Source organism: Musa acuminata, chromosome BXJ3-8 (genome assembly GCF_036884655.1).
Source record: "Musa acuminata AAA Group cultivar baxijiao chromosome BXJ3-8, Cavendish_Baxijiao_AAA, whole genome shotgun sequence".
In the NCBI taxonomy this organism is placed as follows: Eukaryota; Viridiplantae; Streptophyta; class Magnoliopsida; order Zingiberales; family Musaceae; genus Musa; species Musa acuminata.
This window is the reverse complement of record NC_088356.1, coordinates 39,204,045-39,224,930: the sequence shown is the minus strand read 5'-3', so window position 1 is coordinate 39,224,930 and position 20,886 is coordinate 39,204,045. Positions and strand designations below refer to the sequence as shown.

Below are 20,886 nucleotides of genomic sequence, written 5' to 3'. Positions count from 1 at the left end.
TAATATAATGAGTAAAAAGAATGTGTATTATGTCACACGTATCATTACTTATGTGATTGGCTTGTAGGGCATTTATGACTAGCATTGTTGTTCTCTTCGAAGGTGATATATCATTCATCTTGGCTAGTGAGTTTAGAGAAGTATGTTGAATCTTTGGTCATGTGTCTTTAGCATCCATTATCAATGTGTCATCTCTTGCTCATAGCTTTTGATTATAGACATATCTATGGTTCACTTTAAGTACCCATTTAACTTTGAGTCCCCCATAAATAGATCTACTTATCTTGACTATTGACAATGGGTTATTTATTATTCTTTTAGGAACTCAAACTAATTTATGTGAGCTATATTTTTTAAATGGACATTTATAAGTATAATATTCATATCTTCAACAAAAATTACATTTAATTATAGGGAGGATAGGTAGTGTGGGTCCTTTAACAAATAAAGTTGGCTTTTATCGAGTATTACTACTCACATTCCTTCCTTCTATGAATATGACTCCTATTAGCAATAATTATGTTTAAGGATTTGTTACTAATTTTAAAATTTTCTAGTGTTTCTTATAGTAAAACATTTTTCTTCTTAAATGAATCTAACTCTTCACACTTAGTGCAAGAAGTTAACATGAAATTATTATGCTCATTTTTTAATTTTTCAAATTCACTAGCAAGAGAAGCATGATATTTCTTACCAACTAGCATGCATTCATTATATAAATCATTAAAAGCATTAAGTAATTCATCATAAGATAAATGAGATTCGATTGAGTCACTTACCTCATCATTGAGAGTCATTAGTGCATAATTCATCACCTCACCTTCATTGGTTTGTTCCTCGTCTTTTGATGAGCTCGATTCGTCCCAAGTCGCATTGAGTGTTTTTTTTCTTTTTGATAGCTTATTCTTCTTCAATTGAGGATATTCACTTTTGAAGTATCCCGGTTTCTTGCATTCGTAGCAAATGATTATGTCATTTTGGAGTTCATTTTTGTTCTATCTTATTTTACAAATTTTATTTTGTTTCTGTTGAATCCCAGATTTTGATGATAATGAAATCAATTGATGAGTTTACAATCTAATGTATTGTTTAAGAAAAGTGATGTAGGGCTAACTTCAATCATAAAAAGGTAAAATAATTAAAGAATCAAACGTTGGGCCAGAACTAAAAATCGGGCATCGGGCTAGAAGAATCGAACAATACACCAAGAATGGATGAATCAGGCATTACACCATAGGTTCAAACGATGCACTGAAATCTTGCCGGGAGTTCACCGGAAGTTTACCAGAAGTTCGGATGAACAATTGACATGTCGGACAACTAAGATTGCTTGTATTAAATTGTTTTAGCCTTAATTATCATAGTTAGGTGTCAATTTAAGTTAGTTTGGGAAGTAACCCTACTAACTCAATTAGGAGCCAACTAAGCCTCAATTAGGGTTATTTTGGGCCAAGTGAAAGGCTCATTCAGTGACTCTTAGCTGGCCCAAGCGGTGGCACCACTTGAGGCTCAGCCTCTCAAGCTATTTGGGTGGTGGTATTGCCCAAACTAGCGATGGTACCACCTAGACATAGTCTTCTAAACTATGTCAGACGATAGTACCACTCAGTATTAGACTAAAAGGCGATGAAATCACTAGTTGTCAATTTGACAAACGATGGTACCGCCCAATAATTGTAGTGGTACCGCCAATACCCAAAAAATCAAGGATGAGATTTTTTTTTAGCTCCATTTTTTAAGTCATTAGAGCTTATAAATACCCCACTCTTTCATGCATGAAAGAGCATGAAAAGTGAACAAAAGTTTTGAGATTTTGAATGGTAAAAGTATTGAAAAAGTGATGAGTGTCCTCCTCTTCCTTAAGTTTTGTGATCATTTTAAGAGAGGTGTGAAACTTGTAAAGGTTATCTCCTAAACTTGTGAAAAGGAGAAAGAGTTATAAGAGGGTAGTTGGTCTTTATCCATTGAAAGAAGATCATTAGTGAATGCTAGTGGCCTCAACGGAAAAGGAATCAGGAGCAGACGTAGGTCACGACAACTGAACTACTATAAACTTGGTTAACATTTATATTCTGATTTTCATTGCTATTACTTTATAAGTTAATTGCTTAGTTCACTTACTGCAAGTCGAGCATATTTTCGATATGATTTTTTCATCAAACGAAAGTTTTTTAAAACCGACGATTTTATCAAAAACACTAACTCACCCCCCATAATGTCGAAATGGTCTTAACAATTGGTATCATAGCCATGTTTATCTCCGTTTGTTTTAATACCTAAGAGAGATGGCTTTTGTTAGTAATTTAGAGAGTCGTTCTATCACTCGTCCTCATATATTTAATGAGACGGACTACACATATTAAAAAACTCGTATAATTTTTTTTTATTTCTATGAATTTTAATTTATGGAATATTGTCGAATGTGGTTTTCAAAAATCCTCTAGACCAATGAGTGAGTGAATTTAGAGAAAAAAATCATTTTACTTAAATGCGAAAGCTATGAATGTTTTATGTTGCGCTTTAGATAAAAATAAATTTAATCATATTTTTATATATGAAATTACATATAATATTTGACATACACTCGAAGTTATACATGAAGGCACATGTAAAGTTAAAGAATCTAAAATCAATCTTTTGTTATATAGTTTTAAATTATTTTGAATAAAACCAAGCGAAATCATTAAAGACATGTACACCCGTTTTACGGATGTCGTCGATGATTTGAAAGCTCTTGGTAAATATTTTTCTAATATTAAACTTGTTAATAATTCTAAGATCTCTTTAAAAAAATCAGGATTGAAAGTAACTACAATATAAGAGACAAAGGAGTTGAATTGTTTTCTACTTAAGGAACTCATAGGGTCATTAATGACCTATGAAATGACGTGTAAGACATATGATAAACATAAGAAAAACCTTCCAAAGGATAGGAAGGATATGACACTTAGAACTAGAGAAGACTACTCGAGCAAGAGCTCAAGTGATGATGAGGACTTGGCATTCCTAACAAGAAAATTTTAAAAATTCATAAGAAGAAACAATACAAATCTTATAAAACAAGATACCAAGAATAAAAATAAACTAAAAAATAACACAATCATTTGCTACGAATACAAGAAGTCGAGGTACTTCAAAAGTGAATGTCATCAACTAAAGAAGAAGAAGCTACCAAAGAAAAAAAAAAACACTCAAGGTAACTTGGGATGAATTGAGTGCATTCAAAGACGAAGAGCAAACCAATGATAGTGAGGTGGCAAGCTACGCTCTAATGACACTCAATGATGAGGTAAATAACTCAATCGAATCTTATTTATCTTATGATAATTTACTTAATGCTTTTAATGACTTATATGATGAATCTAAGTTAGTTGATAAAAAATATAAGTTATTAATAAATAATCATGCTTCTCTTTCTAGTCAATTTAAAAAATTAAAAAATAAGCATGATAATAACATGTTAACTTAAGTGCAAAGAGTTAGATTAACTTAAGAAAGAAAATGTAGTATTGTAATAAACTTTAGAAAAATTTAAAATTGAAAATAAATCTTTAAACATGATTCTTGCTAATAAAGGTTATGTTCATACAAAAGCAAGAATCGATTTTATGAGTAGCAATGCTTAACAAAAACTAACTTTATTTATTAAAGGACTCACATTACACATTTCTCATAAAAATAAATATAATTTTTATGGTAGATGTGAATATTATAAATGTTTATTTAAAAAATATAGCTCATACAAATTAGTTTGGGTTCATAAAGGAACCATAAATAACCCAATGCCAATAGTCAAGATAGGTAAATCTATTCATGAGGAATCCAAAGATAAATTAGTACTTAAAAGAAAACCAACCCCTTTTTTTGTAGATATGTTTACAATCAAACGCTAATATTAAGATATGGTACCTTGATAGTTGATGCTCAAGGCACATGACCGGAGATCTCTTTCACTTCTCTAAGCTTACTAGCCAAGACGAAGGATATGTCACATTTGGAGACAACAACAAGGAAAAAATTATTGGCAAATGAACCATAGGTAACAAGTCAAACTTTTTTTTATTGAAAATGTGTTATTAGTATATGTTTAAAACATAATATACTAAGTATTAATCAATTATGTGATAAAGGATATATCATCAAATTTGAATCTAATGCTTATATAATAGAAATACTAGATGTATGATTACTTTAAAAAATAAGAATGTGTATACTATTGATATTGATGATTTTTGTAATGAAATATGTTTTTCAACTTTAAACAATGATACATGAGTTTAGCATAGGAGACTAGGTCATGCCTTGCCTGAATCCTTATTCTTTTAAAAGATTCAGTAGGAGCCCATTCTAAGAGCATTCAATTGAATGGTGGTGCAAACCCAACTAAACATATCACTGCCATCCCTTTAACTATATAAATTCTATCATCTCATGAGATATCTTATCTATTGCGATACATGAATCTTATCAAACATCTTTGAAGATATGCCATTGTGTTTGATCTTATGGCTGAAATAATTAACTAAATAAAAAAGAGATGAATTTAAGGTGACATCAAGAAAGACAAGGAATCTATTATGAAAAATAAAAAATATTTTGGATATTCACACAAATGGAAAGACATATAATTTAAAATTTTATAAAACTATAAATTTGCTTCAAGAAAATGTAAACTAAAAATTTAATTTGAATATGAAGATTCTAATATTTGCGTTCCTTAACCACTTTAAGATTAATATTTTAGCTAATTTTATATCTTGGTTTTCTAAAGTGAAACAATCCTTATAGACTAACTTTCTTTCATGGTAAAAGGAATAAAATTTCTACAACTAAATCTAAATGCATCTTGTAATCTAGAAAATTAAACATAACACACTCAGTCAACTATTTAGAGTATTAGAATGCTATGTTAAAATCAAATTAACCTAGTGTAGCTACCCTACATCTTAATCAATGAAAGCTATCCACATCTAGGATATTTTATTTGCACTTATTCTTCCCCAAAATAAATAGCTATTCTATTCTTAGTAATTATTCCTATGGTATGATAAATATATATATTTTTACATAATATATTATAAATATGAAATATTTTAATATACAAGTGCTTATCAAAGTATGCTCCTATCATATTAACCTTGAGGAACGATTTTTACTAATCATCAATTTAAAATTTTTGGTGTACTTGAGCATTGAATAATAAACAACAAAGAGATGCTTGAAAATTTTGATGAGAAAATCAAATAATAAAATACTAAAATATAAAAAAATAATTTACTAAAAAATTATTAAAATGTACTTAGTAATACATGGGTTAACTTGCTATGGTTTAGATCTATAATATAGTGACAACATGATACCTATTAAAGGCATGTAAAATTTTAAGGTGTTTCAATATAATGTGAATTATGTCATGCTAGATTTTGAATATGTTTGACTTATTAGTTTACTCTTTTATGTAATTCATTCTTAAAATTCATCTTTGTATTCAAAATTTTAACACAAAAAAAAAAATTAATTTTTGTAAATATATCTAACTATGTAGTATTTGTCTACAATCGTGATAATCATATATGCTAATTACAATGTTTTATTCCTCAATAAGGTTAAGTTAATGAAATGAACTTTTAACTTGTACAAAGAATATTATCAACTAAGTTCTTGAATTAGGTAAACTAGAGATGATTACCGAAATCATAAATTTCAAGAGTATGCATTTTTGTGCCATAGTTAGGTTTTTTTTCATTTTATAAGAACACTAATTTGGGCCTCAAAGTAAATAATTTGGTGCTCTTTTCAAAATAAGATTTAATTGTACTTATTATATTTTATCTCAAGAAGAATATCACTTTTTGAAATATTTGAGAATTACTAACTAATTCTCAAGCGAGATGCTCATTCTTTTTTCAGTTATATTTATGCTCGTGATGGAGATGAAATAGAATTTTTAATATGTCATATAAAAATCTTCCTAGCATGTTAAAAGTGATAATATTTTTATGTAACAAGTTGAGCATACAAAAATATGAGGGTTGTATTTTCTATTTCAGTTTATCTATATTTTTTTTATTATAAAATAAATTATTTTTTAATAAGATAATTTAACATATACAATGAAGATTTAAGTTTCTACACATGATTTAAAAGCTAAAACCATTACGCATTAGTTTCAATTGACTCTCACGAAGAACAATCCAACAATCTAGATATAAGTTTAAGATTACAAAATTTATTTTACTACAAATAATTAAGTATTAGACTTTCATGGCTATAAGATAAATCCTCATCAGCCTAATCATCTTTCGCCATGGTAAGTACCATGTGAGTAACAAAGTTATATTTAGTTCTCGTCCATGCCACCAACTTTTCTCCTTATCATCAACATATGAGACCAAAAACTTAATTGAAGTTTATAAAGCTAATCAAAACCAAGATTGATTTAGAATTAAAAATGGACTCGAACTCAATAGTTAAAAGTGTAATTGACCCAAAATGATTAGTTTCCTGTTAATTAGCAGCTGTTACAAACAAATGATCAACATTTGCTACTCCAACACCCCAATCTTCTCTCTTTGTCATACACATTACCATAGCGCTGTCCGTAGAGGAAGAAGCATGCCGCGCTTCTTAATACTCGGTTCCAAATACACCGGGCTGCACCCAAATCCCGTACTCGAACGTGTCACCGTGCCATTCCCCGATTACACGGAGCCCTGTCTCCCGACACCCCGATAGCCTCTCTCGTGGATCGGGCCCACCACCTCAACCGGCCTGCCCATTTCAAAAGTTTTTGAAATCGATCGCATCCCAACACCTAACCACCAATACTTAATCGACGCACAAACATCAACAACCCTGCGCCATACTCCTTGATCTACCTGCCTTTTCATAGGGTTAAAAGATGGGAACGGAAGCTTTTACCCAGTAATAAAGAGGGTACGTCTGTCGTGTATATGTGAGTGGAGAAGGATGTTTCTGACCAGTCCCCACATCTGTTTTTATAATCGGTCTTTGCTTGGGTATGGTTTCTTGTTGTTGCTGCTCTTGTTGTGGTCATTGAGACACCCCTTCTCCCTTCTCTTGCTTGCTCGCTCCTCTCCTCTCCTCTCCTCACGCCGCTCATCTAGTCGCGATCCACCGACGAGTGGATCTGATCTCAAGTCGAAGCAGGATGAATGGCGCCGCCGTCGGGGGGAGGCAGATGCAGCAGCGGGCCGGGAACCAGCTCCACCAGCGGCAGTACTCGTCCGACCACTTCTTCCCCGACGCCGGAAACGGCGGTGGTGGCAGCAAGTGGCTCCAGCCGGGCGGAGTAGCGTATTCTCAGCAGGTAATCGGATCCTCACCGGCCTACCGCGATCTGGAGGAGATGGGATGGGATCCTGTTTCTGGAGACCGAATATTTTCTTGGTGGTGTAGGTGGACTACTCGAGGATGCTGAGGAGCATGCACAAGGGAATGAGCGGGGAATTCTCGATGTCGGGGGAGCCGCTAACGCCGCCTTTGACTTCACGGTCCTCCAGCCAGAGGAAGAATGGGGAGGAAGTGTCGCCGAGTGAGCTCAGCCCGGGGATCTTGGATCTCCACTCCTTTGACACTGAGCTTCTCCCTGAAGTAATCCCTCTCTTCTTTTCTTTTCTTCGGAGGCACTTTTGCTTTAGCAGCGAAAGATCTCAATGATGCATTCCTTACAATATTCTTGATCGGGGGATGTTTGGTTCTTTTCTTTGGGGTCATGTCATTTTCTTAGAAATGAAGCATCTATTTCCTTTTTCGGTTAAAATATTATTGACCTTTGTATTGCATGATAGTTCTGAGTAGGTAATCCATCAGATCCTCCAAATAACAAGGCTTTTGTCGAATGAACCAATCCATTTGGGACCCTGCGGATCTTTTTCTTTTTCCTATTCAATGACATGGTTTGGTTCGTTGATGCTGTCAGCAGGTGACAGGCGCTGGATTCGGTGCAGGCCCACTTGGTTATGGTAGAAACATGGATGAATTAGAGACAAGCTTTTCCAGTAACAAGCCTATGAGTCGGAATTTAGTGCCATCTGAAAACACTCTCTTGAAAAGTTTCTCGGTTGATAAAGAAAAAACGAGTGCTGTTGCCAAGATCAAAGTAGTGGTATGTTATTCTACTATGCAACTTTCTTAAGATTTATATTGCTTACGGTAGTCATTTGTGAAACCTTTTCATAATTTGAACTCATAACTGAATTCTGCAATGTTCATTCTCTGTTTTACCATTGCTTATGTGTGAAATATTGTGGCATTTATTTAACTGCTTTAAGTAGTGTGAATTATGACCTCAATGTAGGTCAGAAAGAGACCTCTTAACAAAAAGGAAATAGCAAAGAAGGAGGATGATATCATCACAATAGTCCCAAGTACCAACTCTCTAACTGTTCATGAGACAAAACTCAAGGTAATATTCTTCTCATTCATGTTACTTTCTTATTCAACCACAGCACCTCACTTTACTGCTTTACCCCTATACCAAGCTATGCAAAAAAAAATTTGTTTCTGATAGAAAATTGTTCTATTTGATTCCATTGCATAACAAAACTGTTTTATAATTTGTTTCACTTGTAATTAACTATTATATCTCAAGTGGAATCTGAGGGAAATTTTTGACAAGATTTAGCCAAAGTTGGTCACCAATTCAGCTCCTCTAGGGAACCCAATTTCTGTGGACTGAGGTGACACTCACTCTAGAGTAACTTGAAATCATCTCAGACATGGATTACTTAAATTTCTTTCCAGATATTATAACACATTAATTTGCATCATGATTTCTTATTTTTGTAATGAGTTTACATTACGACTTGGCCCTATAAGGATAGCTCAAATCAAGACCTTTTAGCCATTACTTCAGTTTTGAATTTGAGACTCCTAAGTCGTGAATCATAACACTAGGACCATAAAGGGCTTGCTATGATGCCTAGAATATATTGTCTCACTAAAAAACTGAAGCATAACTTCATTTTCATCTCCTTTCACTGAAATGTATGATACCTCTAGAAAATATTGTCTCACTAAACAACAAGTGACAGTTATATTTATAAGCATATGGCAGAAAACATCCTGTTTTGTTCCATAATCCAACACTATTCTTAAGCAGTAATCGTCAAGACAAGCACTTATTGATAAATGTCTTATCTTCCACATCTTTTGTGGTCACATATACATTTATTTTTTGTTAATACTCTTGAACAATCATTGAAATTATCTGATCTGTTTACAAACTATGCTTTCCTGCTTTTAATTTATTCTTGGACATGTAGGTTGACCTCACTGAGTATCTTGAGAAGCATGAATTTGTGTTTGATGCTGTTTTGGATGAAAATGTCTCAAATGAAGAAGTGAGTACCAGATGAAAATAGAAGATAGACACATCTGCAATCTTAAGTTCTCTTTACCAAACTGTCTGTCTATTTGTTTTCCAGGTATATCATGAAACTGTTGAACCCGTTATCCCTGCCATCTTTCAACGTACAAAGGCAACTTGTTTTGCTTATGGACAAACAGGCAAGTAAACTTTTTGGTTGGGATTTTTATAACGATACATTTAATATATTCTCTTAGTGATAATAAATAGCTTGGAGATTTATGATGGTTATACCGTAAGAACATCAGTGACACTATATGGTTCTAAAATCACTGTATTTTGTTTTGTGTTTAAGTCGTTAAAAATATGATGCAAAATAGCCATTAAAATTTCTTGTATTCAAATTTCATCAAGGGTACCAGTGTTAGGGAAAACTTGATATGTAGCATGTTCATGCAGCTGCAGTTGAAATGATATTCTTTTAACCTTTTTGTCATTGCTACTCTATTGAGAGTGTAAACAGAATTTTATGCTTTAAATTGTCTACTATTAAATATTCATACACACTTTTTTTTTATAATCAACATTGTTCAAAGCTCTCTTCATGGGGAAATAGGAAGTTGCTGTTTTCTATCAATCCTATATCTTATATTAGTTAGAGTCTTGACAGACTATTCCCTTGAAAGGTACATAATTTCTGTGCTTGTCAACCAGTAGTGTTTACAAATACTCTGCAGAAGTGTTAGCAACTCTAGCTTAATTAAAAATGAAATGACCCTGATTTAGAAAGTCTCCCTTTTTAAAGTACAACTAAAAAGGAACAAAGACAAAGATAATCATTAAAGAGATGGTACCTTCTTCAAATTATTTTCTTAACACATTATGGGTTAGTGTTTTACATAATTGTTTTTGGTAAAAAGTAGTTGTTCGTATATTCAAGCAAGTTGTGCATGTTTGAAAATTTTAGTGTGGTCAGGAATCTCTAGATTCTTGCAGACTAAATCCTTCAATATATTTTATTTCTCTTGTTTGGAAATCTAAAATATGCTTGAAATTTTGTAAGTTGTGCTTCTGGTCCACTTTTATTTGTGTTCTGGCCTGCTGTTTTTGTGACCCAGCACTTTCATACTTTAATGGTCAAACCTATGCTTCTAGATTTGTATGGGATTCTGTACTTCATTGTGCTTATAAATTTGTGTTGGATTCTATACTGCATCCTGCAAGTGGTTATCTTCTATAATCTTTTCAGGTAGTGGAAAGACATACACCATGCAACCGCTACCACTTAAAGCATCACAAGACATTCTGAGGCATATGCATCATACATACAGAAATCAAGGGTTTCATTTGTATGTCAGCTTCTTTGAGATATATGGAGGAAAGCTTTTTGATTTGCTAAATGATCGGAGGTCTGATCTCATTTTTTTACCTCAGCATGTATAATCTGTTTTTCGTTATTCAGACTATCAATTTTCTTGTAGGAAGCTTTGTATGAGAGAGGATGGAAAGCAGAAAGTTTGCATTGTTGGTCTGCAAGAATATAGAGTGTCAAGTCTTGACACCATAAAGGATCTCATTGAAAAAGGAAATGCAACAAGGAGTACTGGCACAACTGGCGCAAATGAGGAATCATCACGTTCTCATGCGATACTCCAACTTGCTATCAAAAAGACAGTAGATGGCAGTGAATCTAAGCCTGCTCGAATAGTTGGCAAGCTCTCATTCATAGACCTTGCCGGAAGTGAGCGTGGTGCAGATACTACAGATAATGACAAGCAAACAAGGTGATCATTTTTTGCCTATAATGACAGAAGGTAGATGTATATTGCATGCAATCATTTTTTAGCAGCTTAGTAAATTCAAGTGTATGTTTGGTCGCAGAATAGAAGGTGCTGAGATCAACAAAAGTTTGCTTGCCTTGAAAGAGTGCATTCGAGCCCTTGACAATGACCAGGTTCATATTCCTTTCAGAGGGAGTAAATTGACTGAAGTTCTAAGGGATTCATTTGTTGGTGATTCACGCACTGTAATGATCTCATGCGTTTCTCCAAATTCTGGCTCATGTGAACACACTTTGAACACTCTCAGATATGCCGACAGGTGATGGATTAGTATTATGTTTTCTATGTTACAGTCCTTTCTTTTGCTTCTATCTATTGCTAACTGGTCTAATCTTATGTGAAGGGTGAAGAGTCTTTCTAAAGGGAACAGCAAGAAGGACCTCTCATCTGCAACACTAAATGTAAAAGAATCAGTTTCTGCTCCCATATCTTTCTCCAGATTTGAGGTTAACAGTGGTGATACCGGCGAGGACCAAAAACCTGGATGGTCCAAACAAGTTGAAAAGGAAGCCTTTTTGTCTTACAACAGTGTTTCCAGCGGGAGAGAAGAGGACCAAGTAATTTCTTCACATGCTAAGCATTTTCGGGCAAATAGTAGAAGTTCCTCAACCGCAGAGGTGTTTGATTACTCCGAGGAGGTATACGAGCCAGACAAACCATCTTGGAGAAAAGGAAAGGCAGAGGCATATTCAGCTGTAGCTGCGGACGGGAAGACAAGGAGAGTTGACTCTCTTGCAAAACGAAGAGATAGTCATAATGAAGATGCCAATTGTTTCGATTCTGACGATGACCTAAATGAGCTTTTGAAGGTGAGACCATTTTTATCACTATGAACAAGCCTCTGTTCTTGCCACCTTACTAAATACTAAATGACACAATTACAGGAAGAGGAGGATTTGGTGATGGCCCATCGGAGACAAGTGGAGGAGACATTAAACATTGTTAGAGAGGTAATGTTCCATTGAGTTAGACTTACTAGTCAAACTTGAAATGTACGAAGCTAATATTCTTTTAAATCAGGAAATGAGACTTTTGGATGAAGCAGACCAACCTGGTAATCAGCTAGATGAATACGTATCTAGATTGAATGCCGTACTCTCCCAGAAGGCTGCAGGAATCGTAAATTTGCAGACTCGATTGGCTCATTTCCAGCAGCATTTGACCGAGAAGCACGTTCTTGTTTCTTCCCTCCGCCCTTGATTTGAGAGACCATAAATTGAAGCTGCTCCTAGCTTCATCATTGAAACAGTGGCTGGTCTGAGACTGATGCAAGATTTCCTTGCTGCTGGCTTCTGAATTAAAGAGCAGAAGCCAATAATATCCTACCGCGGGTATGATTACTGAAGGATCTTTACCCCTCAGTGCATTTTGGGCAAATCAGTATCTTTGGCTAGTTAATGTTGTTGGTGTCAGCTCTTTTGAAAGGATTTCGGTTTGTTTGCTATTTTTTCCTTTGTTTTTCTTCTCCCAATGGCTATTGTTATGAGATATATATATATATATCCAAGGGAGCAAGAAGTTATATCGATTGGATACTACTCGGGGAGACGCAATGTTAAACTACTCTGTTGCTTAATCGTCTAAAGTAAAAAGAAGAAAGAACATTCTGTAGTTTGGGACACTTCACTACATTTGTGTTTTATTAATGAGATTGTATCCAATAACAATTATCCTAAAGTTAAAAGAGTTGGATAATATATACTGGATTTGATCCATCTCATTCTAATCATAATTAGTTTGACTTGATAGTCCACTCTATTCAGATTGTTTGGCTTCTGTTGTCTCTATTTTTTTTTTCTTTTCAGGATCACTTTCTTATTGGAAATACTAAATTAAAAACTAAATTTAGATAATAGAATTGGAGTTTTATAAAAGTTGGATGTAATATACATGATCTATATGGTTAGATCGAGGATTAATGAGACATAAAAATTGAGAGCTTAAGTCTTCTTTCTGCTATATTGACTATTGCAACTATTCTACTTCCAAGCAATCTTCCATGGCCTTCCCACTTGCTCTCATCATTCTACAACTGGAGTCATCTTTTGTGATTCTTTTAAGTCTTTCGTCTGTCTGTCTGTCTCTCTCTCTCTCTCTCTCTCTCACACACACACACACACACAATCCTTTCTTGCACGTAAAGGTGGCAGTCCGAGCAATTTATTAAGCACTAGCCAAAATAGAGAATGTCAAATTTATGTATTATTATAACTATTTCGATGGGGTTGTCATGAACCCGAAAACTTAGATTATGCAACCACCATATGTCGAGAGAGAGAGAGAGAGAGAGAACCCAGTAACTGGAAATCTGCGGCTGGTGGCAAGCAGATTTAGACCACCACCCACCCACGTCCTTTGACTTCATTGTTTTCTAGAAAAATGTTAAGGGTTTACCCAGTAACTGGAAACCACCAAATACTACCGAAAAGTTTGCGACACGTTTACCGCTAGAAAGCAAACAAGCGAAAACAATCGTCGTTGGATTTAACGTGTGAGCTAAACGACGAGAACCAATGCCATGCATGGATCTCCCAACGCCTCTATAAATGGAGGACGAGGCCACAGGCAAAGAGCAGTATTAGCATCAGCATCAAGAGACTACTCTCGCCACCATGGGATTCGCCGTCACCATGTTGGCCGCGGGACTCGTCGCCCCCTGCGAGCACACCCCCTCCGCCACTCTCACCCTCTCTTCCGTGGATCACGCACTGGGGTTGCGGTTTTCCCTGGAGATGATGTCGGCGTACGGCCATGGCGCGGAGGCTGCACGCCTCGTCAGAGGAGCCTTGTCCCGGGCTCTGGTGCCTTACTACCCCATCGCAGGCCGGCTGGTGACGTCGGGCGAAGGAGAGCTCGAGGTCGCCTGCACCGGCGACGGCGTGTGGTTCGTGGAGGCGATGGCTCACTGCAGTCTCATTGATCTCAAGAACCTCGAGTTCCCTCTCGTGATCCCTAAAGAGGAGCTGCTTCCTAGTCCTCCACCCTGCATCAAACCGGAGGAGATGATATTGATGATGCAGGTCTGTGATGAACATTAATTATTATTCAAAAAATTCAGTTTATATTATCAAAAGAAAAAAATATTCATGTTGTTGGTAAGCTAAAAAATTTGATAGAGAAATAAAAATATATTTATATTGCTAAGGATGTTACATACATATTATATATGGTCTATGATTTAACCATTAGGTTTATGGATTCCATAAAGAATCTCATTTGATAATTACTTTTACTTAAAATAATACTATAGTAGAAATATTGTCAGACCCACTTAAATTCACATCTAAAATATTATCCTAATAGTAATGTATCAGACCCACTTAAGGATTAAAAATGTAATCGGATGTTAACTATCTTGAAATCCGATGTATGCATCCATACAATCACCATTTATTTTAATAATAATAATAAATAAATAAATAAAAGATTTATTTGGCTTGTGGTTTGTGAGAACGCAGGTAACGCAGTTCGAGTGCGGTGGATTTGCAGTGGGAGTCAAGTTCAGCCACATGGTGTTCGACGGCGTCGGCGCGGGCCAGTTCCTGAAGGCGGTGGGAGAGATCGCCGGCGGGCTTTCTCGCCCCACCGTCGAGCCGATATGGTTCAGAGACGCCATCCCCGCTCCACCGAGGATCCCTCGGCAACCTCCCACGATAACGTTCGACTGCGTGCCGTCCCTGTTCGACTTCCCGCAGCTCACCATCAACAACATCAAAGAGGAGTTCATGAGAGAGACGGCTTACAGGTGCACGACCTTCGAAGCCGTCGCCGCGGTTCTGTGGCAGTGCCGGACCCGAGCGATCAATCTGCATCCCCACGCCGACGTCCACCTCGTCTTTTCCGCAAACGTTCGTCCGCTCCTGCGCCAGCTGCTGCCGCCACAGCGAGGCTACTACGGCAACTGCGTCTACTGTTTGAATGTGACATCGAGTAGCGATAAGATCAAGCACGCGCTCCTCACCGAGATCGTGAGCTTGATCAGGGACGCCAAAGCAAGTTTGGCGGCCAAATTCTCGGACTGGGCGATGGGGAACGTCGAGGAAGACCCCTACAATGTTCCCATCGGCTACGACGTGCTGAATCTGTCGGACTGGCGATCGGTGGGGTTCTTCGAGGTGGACTACGGGTGGGGGACGCCGCACTGCGTTGCTCCTCTCAACGACCATCTCTTCTTCGCCGGCGGCATCCTTCTGAAGCGGCCTTCGCCGGAGCAAGGCCTGCGGTTTAGGGGAGAGGTGGTGACGGAGGAGCACCAAGAAAGCTTCGTCAACGAACTCAAGCGGTTCACAGAGATCTGTGGTCAGAAGCATTAGATGTCTTATCCACAGTTGTTGATTAATGGCCAATATATGGTTATCAAGTGATATGAAGTCAAAAAAGTTATGTATCATTGGGATATAGTTGGGAGTGAATCATATACTAAATATTGCAGCATCTTTTTATTTAAATAAAATTGATTAATTTAAAGATATTTCATATACAAGAAGAAAAAAAAAGTAAAAAAAAAATTTGAAGAAATCATATTTATTTTTTTATTCAATATTTTGATCCAATATTATTTTTATAAAGACGAAAGCTTGTCAATCAAAAATATCATTAAGATAAAAATATTAGATGTATACCCCATAAGATCTCATCGCTTAAGTCACCAAAGAATTCAAAACGTTATTTTGAAATATATGAGTCCTATTGAATAAATGGTTCTAATTAATGATTAAATAAATGATTGTTTTCTAAAAGATATGATTGTAAAAGAAGACACCAAAAGCTTATGAATGATTGTTTGAAAGCGAACCATATATTGAATTGCAACCATTAAACTACTAATTAATAATACAAACATTAGACTCTTCCAAACATTAATAATAATAATAATATGGTTCTGCGAATGGGATCCGACGATGTAGTTTGACTGAGCCAGCTTACTTCATTGGGCCTCGCAATAAAACTTAGGTCCGGCCCAAGACGTCCAACATCGAGGATGTTTTCTATTTGGGTTCTATGTTACCTTGTGAAGCCAGCAGAACCCCAAACCTTCCACATCATGTGTTCCATATTTTGATAATAATAATAATATTATTATTAATATTAATATATATTTGTTTTTTATAAATGACAAGTGGTGAAGATGGGATTTGATCCTATTGACTCTATGATGATTTTACAAAGTATTTTTACTTTAGCTTCTAATATGTCTTTGATAAGTGGTTCTGTATAATATCGAATTAATGTTTTCAATTTTACATGCATAATATGTTGAATGAGGTTGATAAGTGGGTCCAGTATATTACTATCAGATGAATTATTACGCATATATACAATATATAATTCATAAATTACCTTTGTAAATTTCAAATTATGATATTAGAATTTAAGATTTCGAGCCTTAAGTTAGATATTTAAATTGTAAAATCAAATTAGTAATTTGTAAGATATATTTTTTTTTTCTTTTCATTTTATGTCGTCACCCTATGAAGAAGAAAAAAATTTCAAAGTTGGTTTTACTTCTAATATAAAAGGTTTTTCTATAAAAGATAAGTGATAAAATATAAATTAGTTGCTTAGTTTACATTTTTCAACTTTATCGAATGAGATTTTGAAGTCTTAATTTTTATAAATAAATCATATATTATCATTAAAAATAATTATATTATGTATATATAATTATGTGAAAATAAAGGAGACGTCAAGAATGTAAATTAAGCGCACATTCATTACATGTTACTTGTAAAAATATCCAGAGATCAAGGTTTGTCATACCGAAGCGTATCACCCGTATCGGACGGTACGTACAAGTCCGATAGGTTACCGGTACGTGGACCGCTCGATATCGCTACAGTGCTATAGTATAGTACTGTAACACTACTACAGTATAAAAAATATAAAATTATTCGGTACATCATGGTGTACCGTTTGGTATGCCTTGATGTATTGCCCGATACACCGGTACTGTATCATACCGAGCTCGGATCGAAACGTCGGTACGATACGATACGACGATCCTCGCCAGATATTATTGAAGAATTATGTAAATGTTAAGAACAGTGTCCTAAGGTACTCATAAAGAACCAAGTAAAACATGTCAATATTGGGATACCCCTGTAAGAAATTTTGGTTGTATAATTGAATGATGTGTGTTTCTTGAGAAGAATAATGGCACGGTAAGAAGCATGGGAAAGAGAGGTACAGTGTTTGAAGCAGCTCACGAACCAATGAAATGAGTTAATGATACATGGGGATGTATTGCTCTCCTCCTCCTCCACCCAAAATCCAAATCCCCAGTGGATGCACGACACACCCACTGCATTCAAGAGAGGAATTCTCTTTCTTCTAGGCTCCCCAATTGTGGACGGCTCTCATAAAGCTGCAGCTGCTGCCGCTGCTGTCATTAAATGCCCTGTTTCCATTTGGCCCCCTTCTCATTCCCCTCTGTGTATCTCCACAGCATTGATGGCTGCATTTATGTGTCTACATATCCTATGAAACGTTCCTCTCCTTTGCAGGAATGGCTGACAACTTTGGGATGCCGAGCCACCGTTTTAACCCATTTGGTTCCATTCTGTGAGCAGAACAAGAGAACTGCAGCTTTCTCTTGGCTGCCTTTTTATCTATCTTCCCATCTCACCATGAAAATATTTGGATTGGCTATTCCCAGTTTGACCAAAAGGAATTTAATGTATTCAGAGGGACAAAGACTTGTCCTTACTGTCCTTTTGTTCTACATGCACATTCCTCATCCCGCTAGGGTTTTGATTTCTCTTCTTCGGATTGGGACTGATTCAAATTCGAGTCTCATCGACTGTTCTACTTGTGCAGTGTTTCCAGCTTCCACAATACAAACTCTTCCAGCAATATATATATATATATATATATATATAGGCATGATTTCTAAATGATGAAGTAAAAAAGCATGGCAGACAACCAGACACATGTCAAACACCATTTGGATATTGTTTCATCAGTGAAGATTGTTCGACTGGAGACATTGACTTACTGTTGTTCTGTGTTAGGTGTGCAGTTTATAGGCACTGTGGGAAGATGAGGCATGTTAGGGGAGGAGGAAATAGGTTGTCTTGTCACTGAGGCTCAGAGAGAAATCAGAATCTAGCTTGCTTTAGACTACAGACAAACCCTACAGAAAAGATTTCAACGGAACAAACATTGGGTACATGTACTTGTCAGCATCCCTACCATTTTCCATTCTTCCTTTTGTGGCTGTCAGAAAGGTAAAAGATGAACATTACCAGCTTGGTAGAAGAACATGAAGAGCAAAGAAAACGATCAGTATTACCAAGTCTGCAACACTGAAGCAGAAACAAAAGTAGAGCTTAAATTACAACACAGACTAACTCATGAACTCGAGCCATGGCTGATTAGTGGCCAAAAAGCACTACCCAGATGTCAGAGAAGGCCTGCAGGATTAGTGGATGCAGGTGGGGGGAGTTCAAGGACAGATAGGATTGAAGCAGGCACTCCAAATCTTCGGCGCCGAAGATTTGCCTCTCGGTGATCATCTCCAACATCGAGCTGCGGAAGTCGTTGTAAGGATCGCTGGATCGCTTCACCACCGCGAAGCCTTTCTTCTCCCTCCTCGTGATGGAGACTAAGGGCTGAAACCCCTTGCACACTCCCCAGGCCTCGTACTTCCTCGCTCGTCTTCTCTGAGGACGCTCAGGGTTTCTCTTGTTCTTGTTCTTCTTCTTCTCCTTGGACGTGGGCCTCTGGTAGAACTCGGAGGAGTCGGAGGAGAAGCTCCTTGATGAGAAGAACGTCTCTGTCTCCTCTTCTTTTCCTTCCCTTTCTTCACTGCTGAAGAATCCATCCTCCTGAACATCGCTTTCCATCGATGAAGAGCTGCTGAATCGGTAGCTATTGGACGGAACCCTCTTCTTCTTCTTTTTCTTCTTCTTCTTCTTCTTCCTTTTGATCCCCTCCTTTTCTTCTTTCACGTCTCCATTGAAGCAATAGTAGTAGTAAGAACTCTTCGAGGGGGAAGAGGGGGATGCAGGAGGGCACGTCCTCCCCTCCCACTCGCCGGTCTCATAGTACCCACCCGTCTCCCTCACTCTCCTCTCCTTCTTCCTCGCCTTCAAATCCCTCCACTTCTCGTTCTTCGCCACCAAAGGAGCAGGCTGGCTACACTCGACCGCACACGTCGGCCGGCAGCCACTGTAGTCCACCGACCGCCGCCGAGCTACTGCAACCGTTGGCACAGTGGAAGAGAACGACCGACCGAGGTGATCATCGAGGCTGCCGCCTCGACGCCGAGGCACGAAGACCGGCTCATGGACCGCATCGTCGAAGAGGGCTCGAGTCGAGGCGGCGGAGCTGAGGTTGGTCGCGGCGGAGGCGGAAGGCTTGCAAGGGGAACGGAGGAGAGAGGGCGACCGGAACATGCGAGCGAGTCGCTGTTTCAGCTTGTTACTTCTGCTGCTCTCCATATCGCGCTCTCCCTCCTCCTCTCGAGCGCTTCAAATTGAAAGGAGATGGCACTAAAGAGGGGAGAAGGAGGCCTACTGCCTTTATAAGGTTTCATGCAGTGGATTAGATGCGATGGGGAATCCACGATAGATATGGAGATCTTACATAATTGACTAATAATTACGTGCCGTTGACCTATGGGTCTCAAATTGGCCTCTCTTCGCCTGGTCAATCAGAACCTGAGTCTCGCCCAAGAGCCTCAGACAGGTTCTTCACGTCATGCGAGAGGCGACCCGATTGGATTCGTGCATGCACTCTCTCAGCTGCAGACACGTACCCTCCTCCTTTCATCACTCTGCTTACGGCAACAGAGCAGCCGTCTTCCTTCCTTCATTGCATGGTCGAGTGATAGTTAGCAGAAGGATTGCATGTTTACTGGACAACAAAGGATTTGGTGTTGAGCTGTATTCACTGCTTCCCTTTTCTACCATGACAGAGGAAGCACCCCAGATTCCCAATTTGCTGTTGACACCAGCACTACATTCCTCCATTAGGGTACTTGTCAATGACATGCTTAGCCATGTCCAACCACCTTCCACTTTCTCCACAATGGTGCTGCGGCTCATTGCATTTACGAGTTGGATAGGTCATGCATTCATTTATATTCTCCCAATCCTTTCTTTGTCTTTGATACCTAAAAGAAAGCCAGGAACAGCAAAGCTCACCAGCGCTAGATTTCCTAGGCATGCCGTTGTCATTAATGTCTATTCCACAGATGGTTCTGTCACCCTGCAAGCGATGGAATGCAGTGTTCTGATCTTGCAAGAAGGAGCAATTTGAACTCTACACATAACACCAGCATATTCCTTTACAGATGAATGATCATTTTCAAACATCTATTCTTGTATAGATTGCCACAAATGAGCATATTACCATCTATGATATTGTAGATATAATCATCAACCAATTTCAAAGCAAGTTTCAGATCCAATAATGCTTACACGACAGTAGACTTGGTGTTGTTCAGAAAACAAAAGGACAAACCCATTGGTGCAAACTATTACAGCATAGATATCCATATAATTGGAAGTACAACAATGAATTGACCACTTTATTGACTCCCAGGAACCTACACTGCCACTTTTAGAGCTTTCCCCGACCCAAACAGTGGTTTGAACATTAACAAGCCATGAACAAACAAAATAGTTGGTAACTAACCCAAACTCCTAAGCCCAACCATTGTACTCCCTCTCGGGATTACACTACCCCAAGAACACAACAATGTATGCTTTC

At 37.4% G+C, this 20,886-nt stretch overlaps 3 protein-coding genes and 1 long non-coding RNA gene across 5 annotated transcripts; 2 read left to right on the top strand and 2 right to left on the bottom strand.

Annotated features, from left to right (window-relative positions):
* The first annotated feature begins 7,039 nt into the window (after positions 1-7,039).
* LOC135644316 (kinesin-like protein KIN-13B) lies at positions 7,040-12,887 on the top strand. 2 transcript variants are annotated; one of them, XM_065161789.1, is made up of 12 exons: positions 7,040-7,330; positions 7,420-7,614; positions 7,943-8,128; positions 8,321-8,428; positions 9,288-9,365; positions 9,450-9,531; positions 10,581-10,740; positions 10,813-11,115; positions 11,213-11,431; positions 11,516-11,981; positions 12,057-12,122; positions 12,193-12,887. In XM_065161789.1, exons 1-12 carry the CDS (start codon positions 7,172-7,174, stop codon positions 12,370-12,372), a joined length of 2,202 nt encoding a protein of 733 aa, XP_065017861.1. In that variant the 5' UTR covers positions 7,040-7,171; the 3' UTR covers positions 12,373-12,887. The 2 variants fall into 2 exon arrangements, with proteins under 2 accessions (XP_065017861.1, XP_065017862.1); XM_065161790.1 differs by having other exon boundaries at positions 7,041-7,330; positions 7,946-8,128.
* Positions 12,888-13,620: 733 nt separating this feature from the next.
* Positions 13,621-15,056, bottom strand: LOC135645036 (uncharacterized). Its single transcript, XR_010498652.1, has 2 exons — positions 14,916-15,056; positions 13,621-14,155 (listed from the first exon to the last, which is right to left on the bottom strand). It is a non-coding gene; the product is annotated as an uncharacterized LOC135645036 (long non-coding RNA).
* Positions 13,785-15,606, top strand: LOC135645035 (acyl transferase 9-like). Its single transcript, XM_065163066.1, has 2 exons — positions 13,785-14,192; positions 14,631-15,606. Exons 1-2 carry the CDS (start codon positions 13,785-13,787, stop codon positions 15,483-15,485), a joined length of 1,263 nt encoding a protein of 420 aa, XP_065019138.1. The 3' UTR covers positions 15,486-15,606.
* Positions 15,607-18,347: 2,741 nt separating this feature from the next.
* LOC103994697 (transcription repressor OFP7-like) lies at positions 18,348-19,652 on the bottom strand. The gene has a single exon (XM_009415110.3). It carries the CDS (start codon positions 19,611-19,613, stop codon positions 18,546-18,548), a length of 1,068 nt encoding a protein of 355 aa, XP_009413385.2. The 5' UTR covers positions 19,614-19,652; the 3' UTR covers positions 18,348-18,545.
* Positions 19,653-20,886: the final 1,234 nt, after the last annotated feature.

Bases quoted from the DNA above. Each gene is read 5' to 3' on its own strand.
- LOC135644316 (XM_065161789.1), top strand. From the start codon at position 7,172: ATGAATGGCGCCGCCGTCGGGGGGAGGCAGATGCAGCAGCGGGCCGGG. The intron at 7,331-7,419 runs GTAATCGGATCC...TTGGTGGTGTAG, and splicing joins GAGTAGCGTATTCTCAGCAG to GTGGACTACTCGAGGATGCT. The intron at 9,532-10,580 runs GCAAGTAAACTT...TAATCTTTTCAG, and splicing joins TTTTGCTTATGGACAAACAG to GTAGTGGAAAGACATACACC.
- LOC135645035 (XM_065163066.1), top strand. From the start codon at position 13,785: ATGGGATTCGCCGTCACCATGTTGGCCGCGGGACTCGTCGCCCCCTGC. The intron at 14,193-14,630 runs GTCTGTGATGAA...GTGAGAACGCAG, and splicing joins AGATGATATTGATGATGCAG to GTAACGCAGTTCGAGTGCGG.
- LOC103994697 (XM_009415110.3), bottom strand. From the start codon at position 19,613: ATGGAGAGCAGCAGAAGTAACAAGCTGAAACAGCGACTCGCTCGCATG.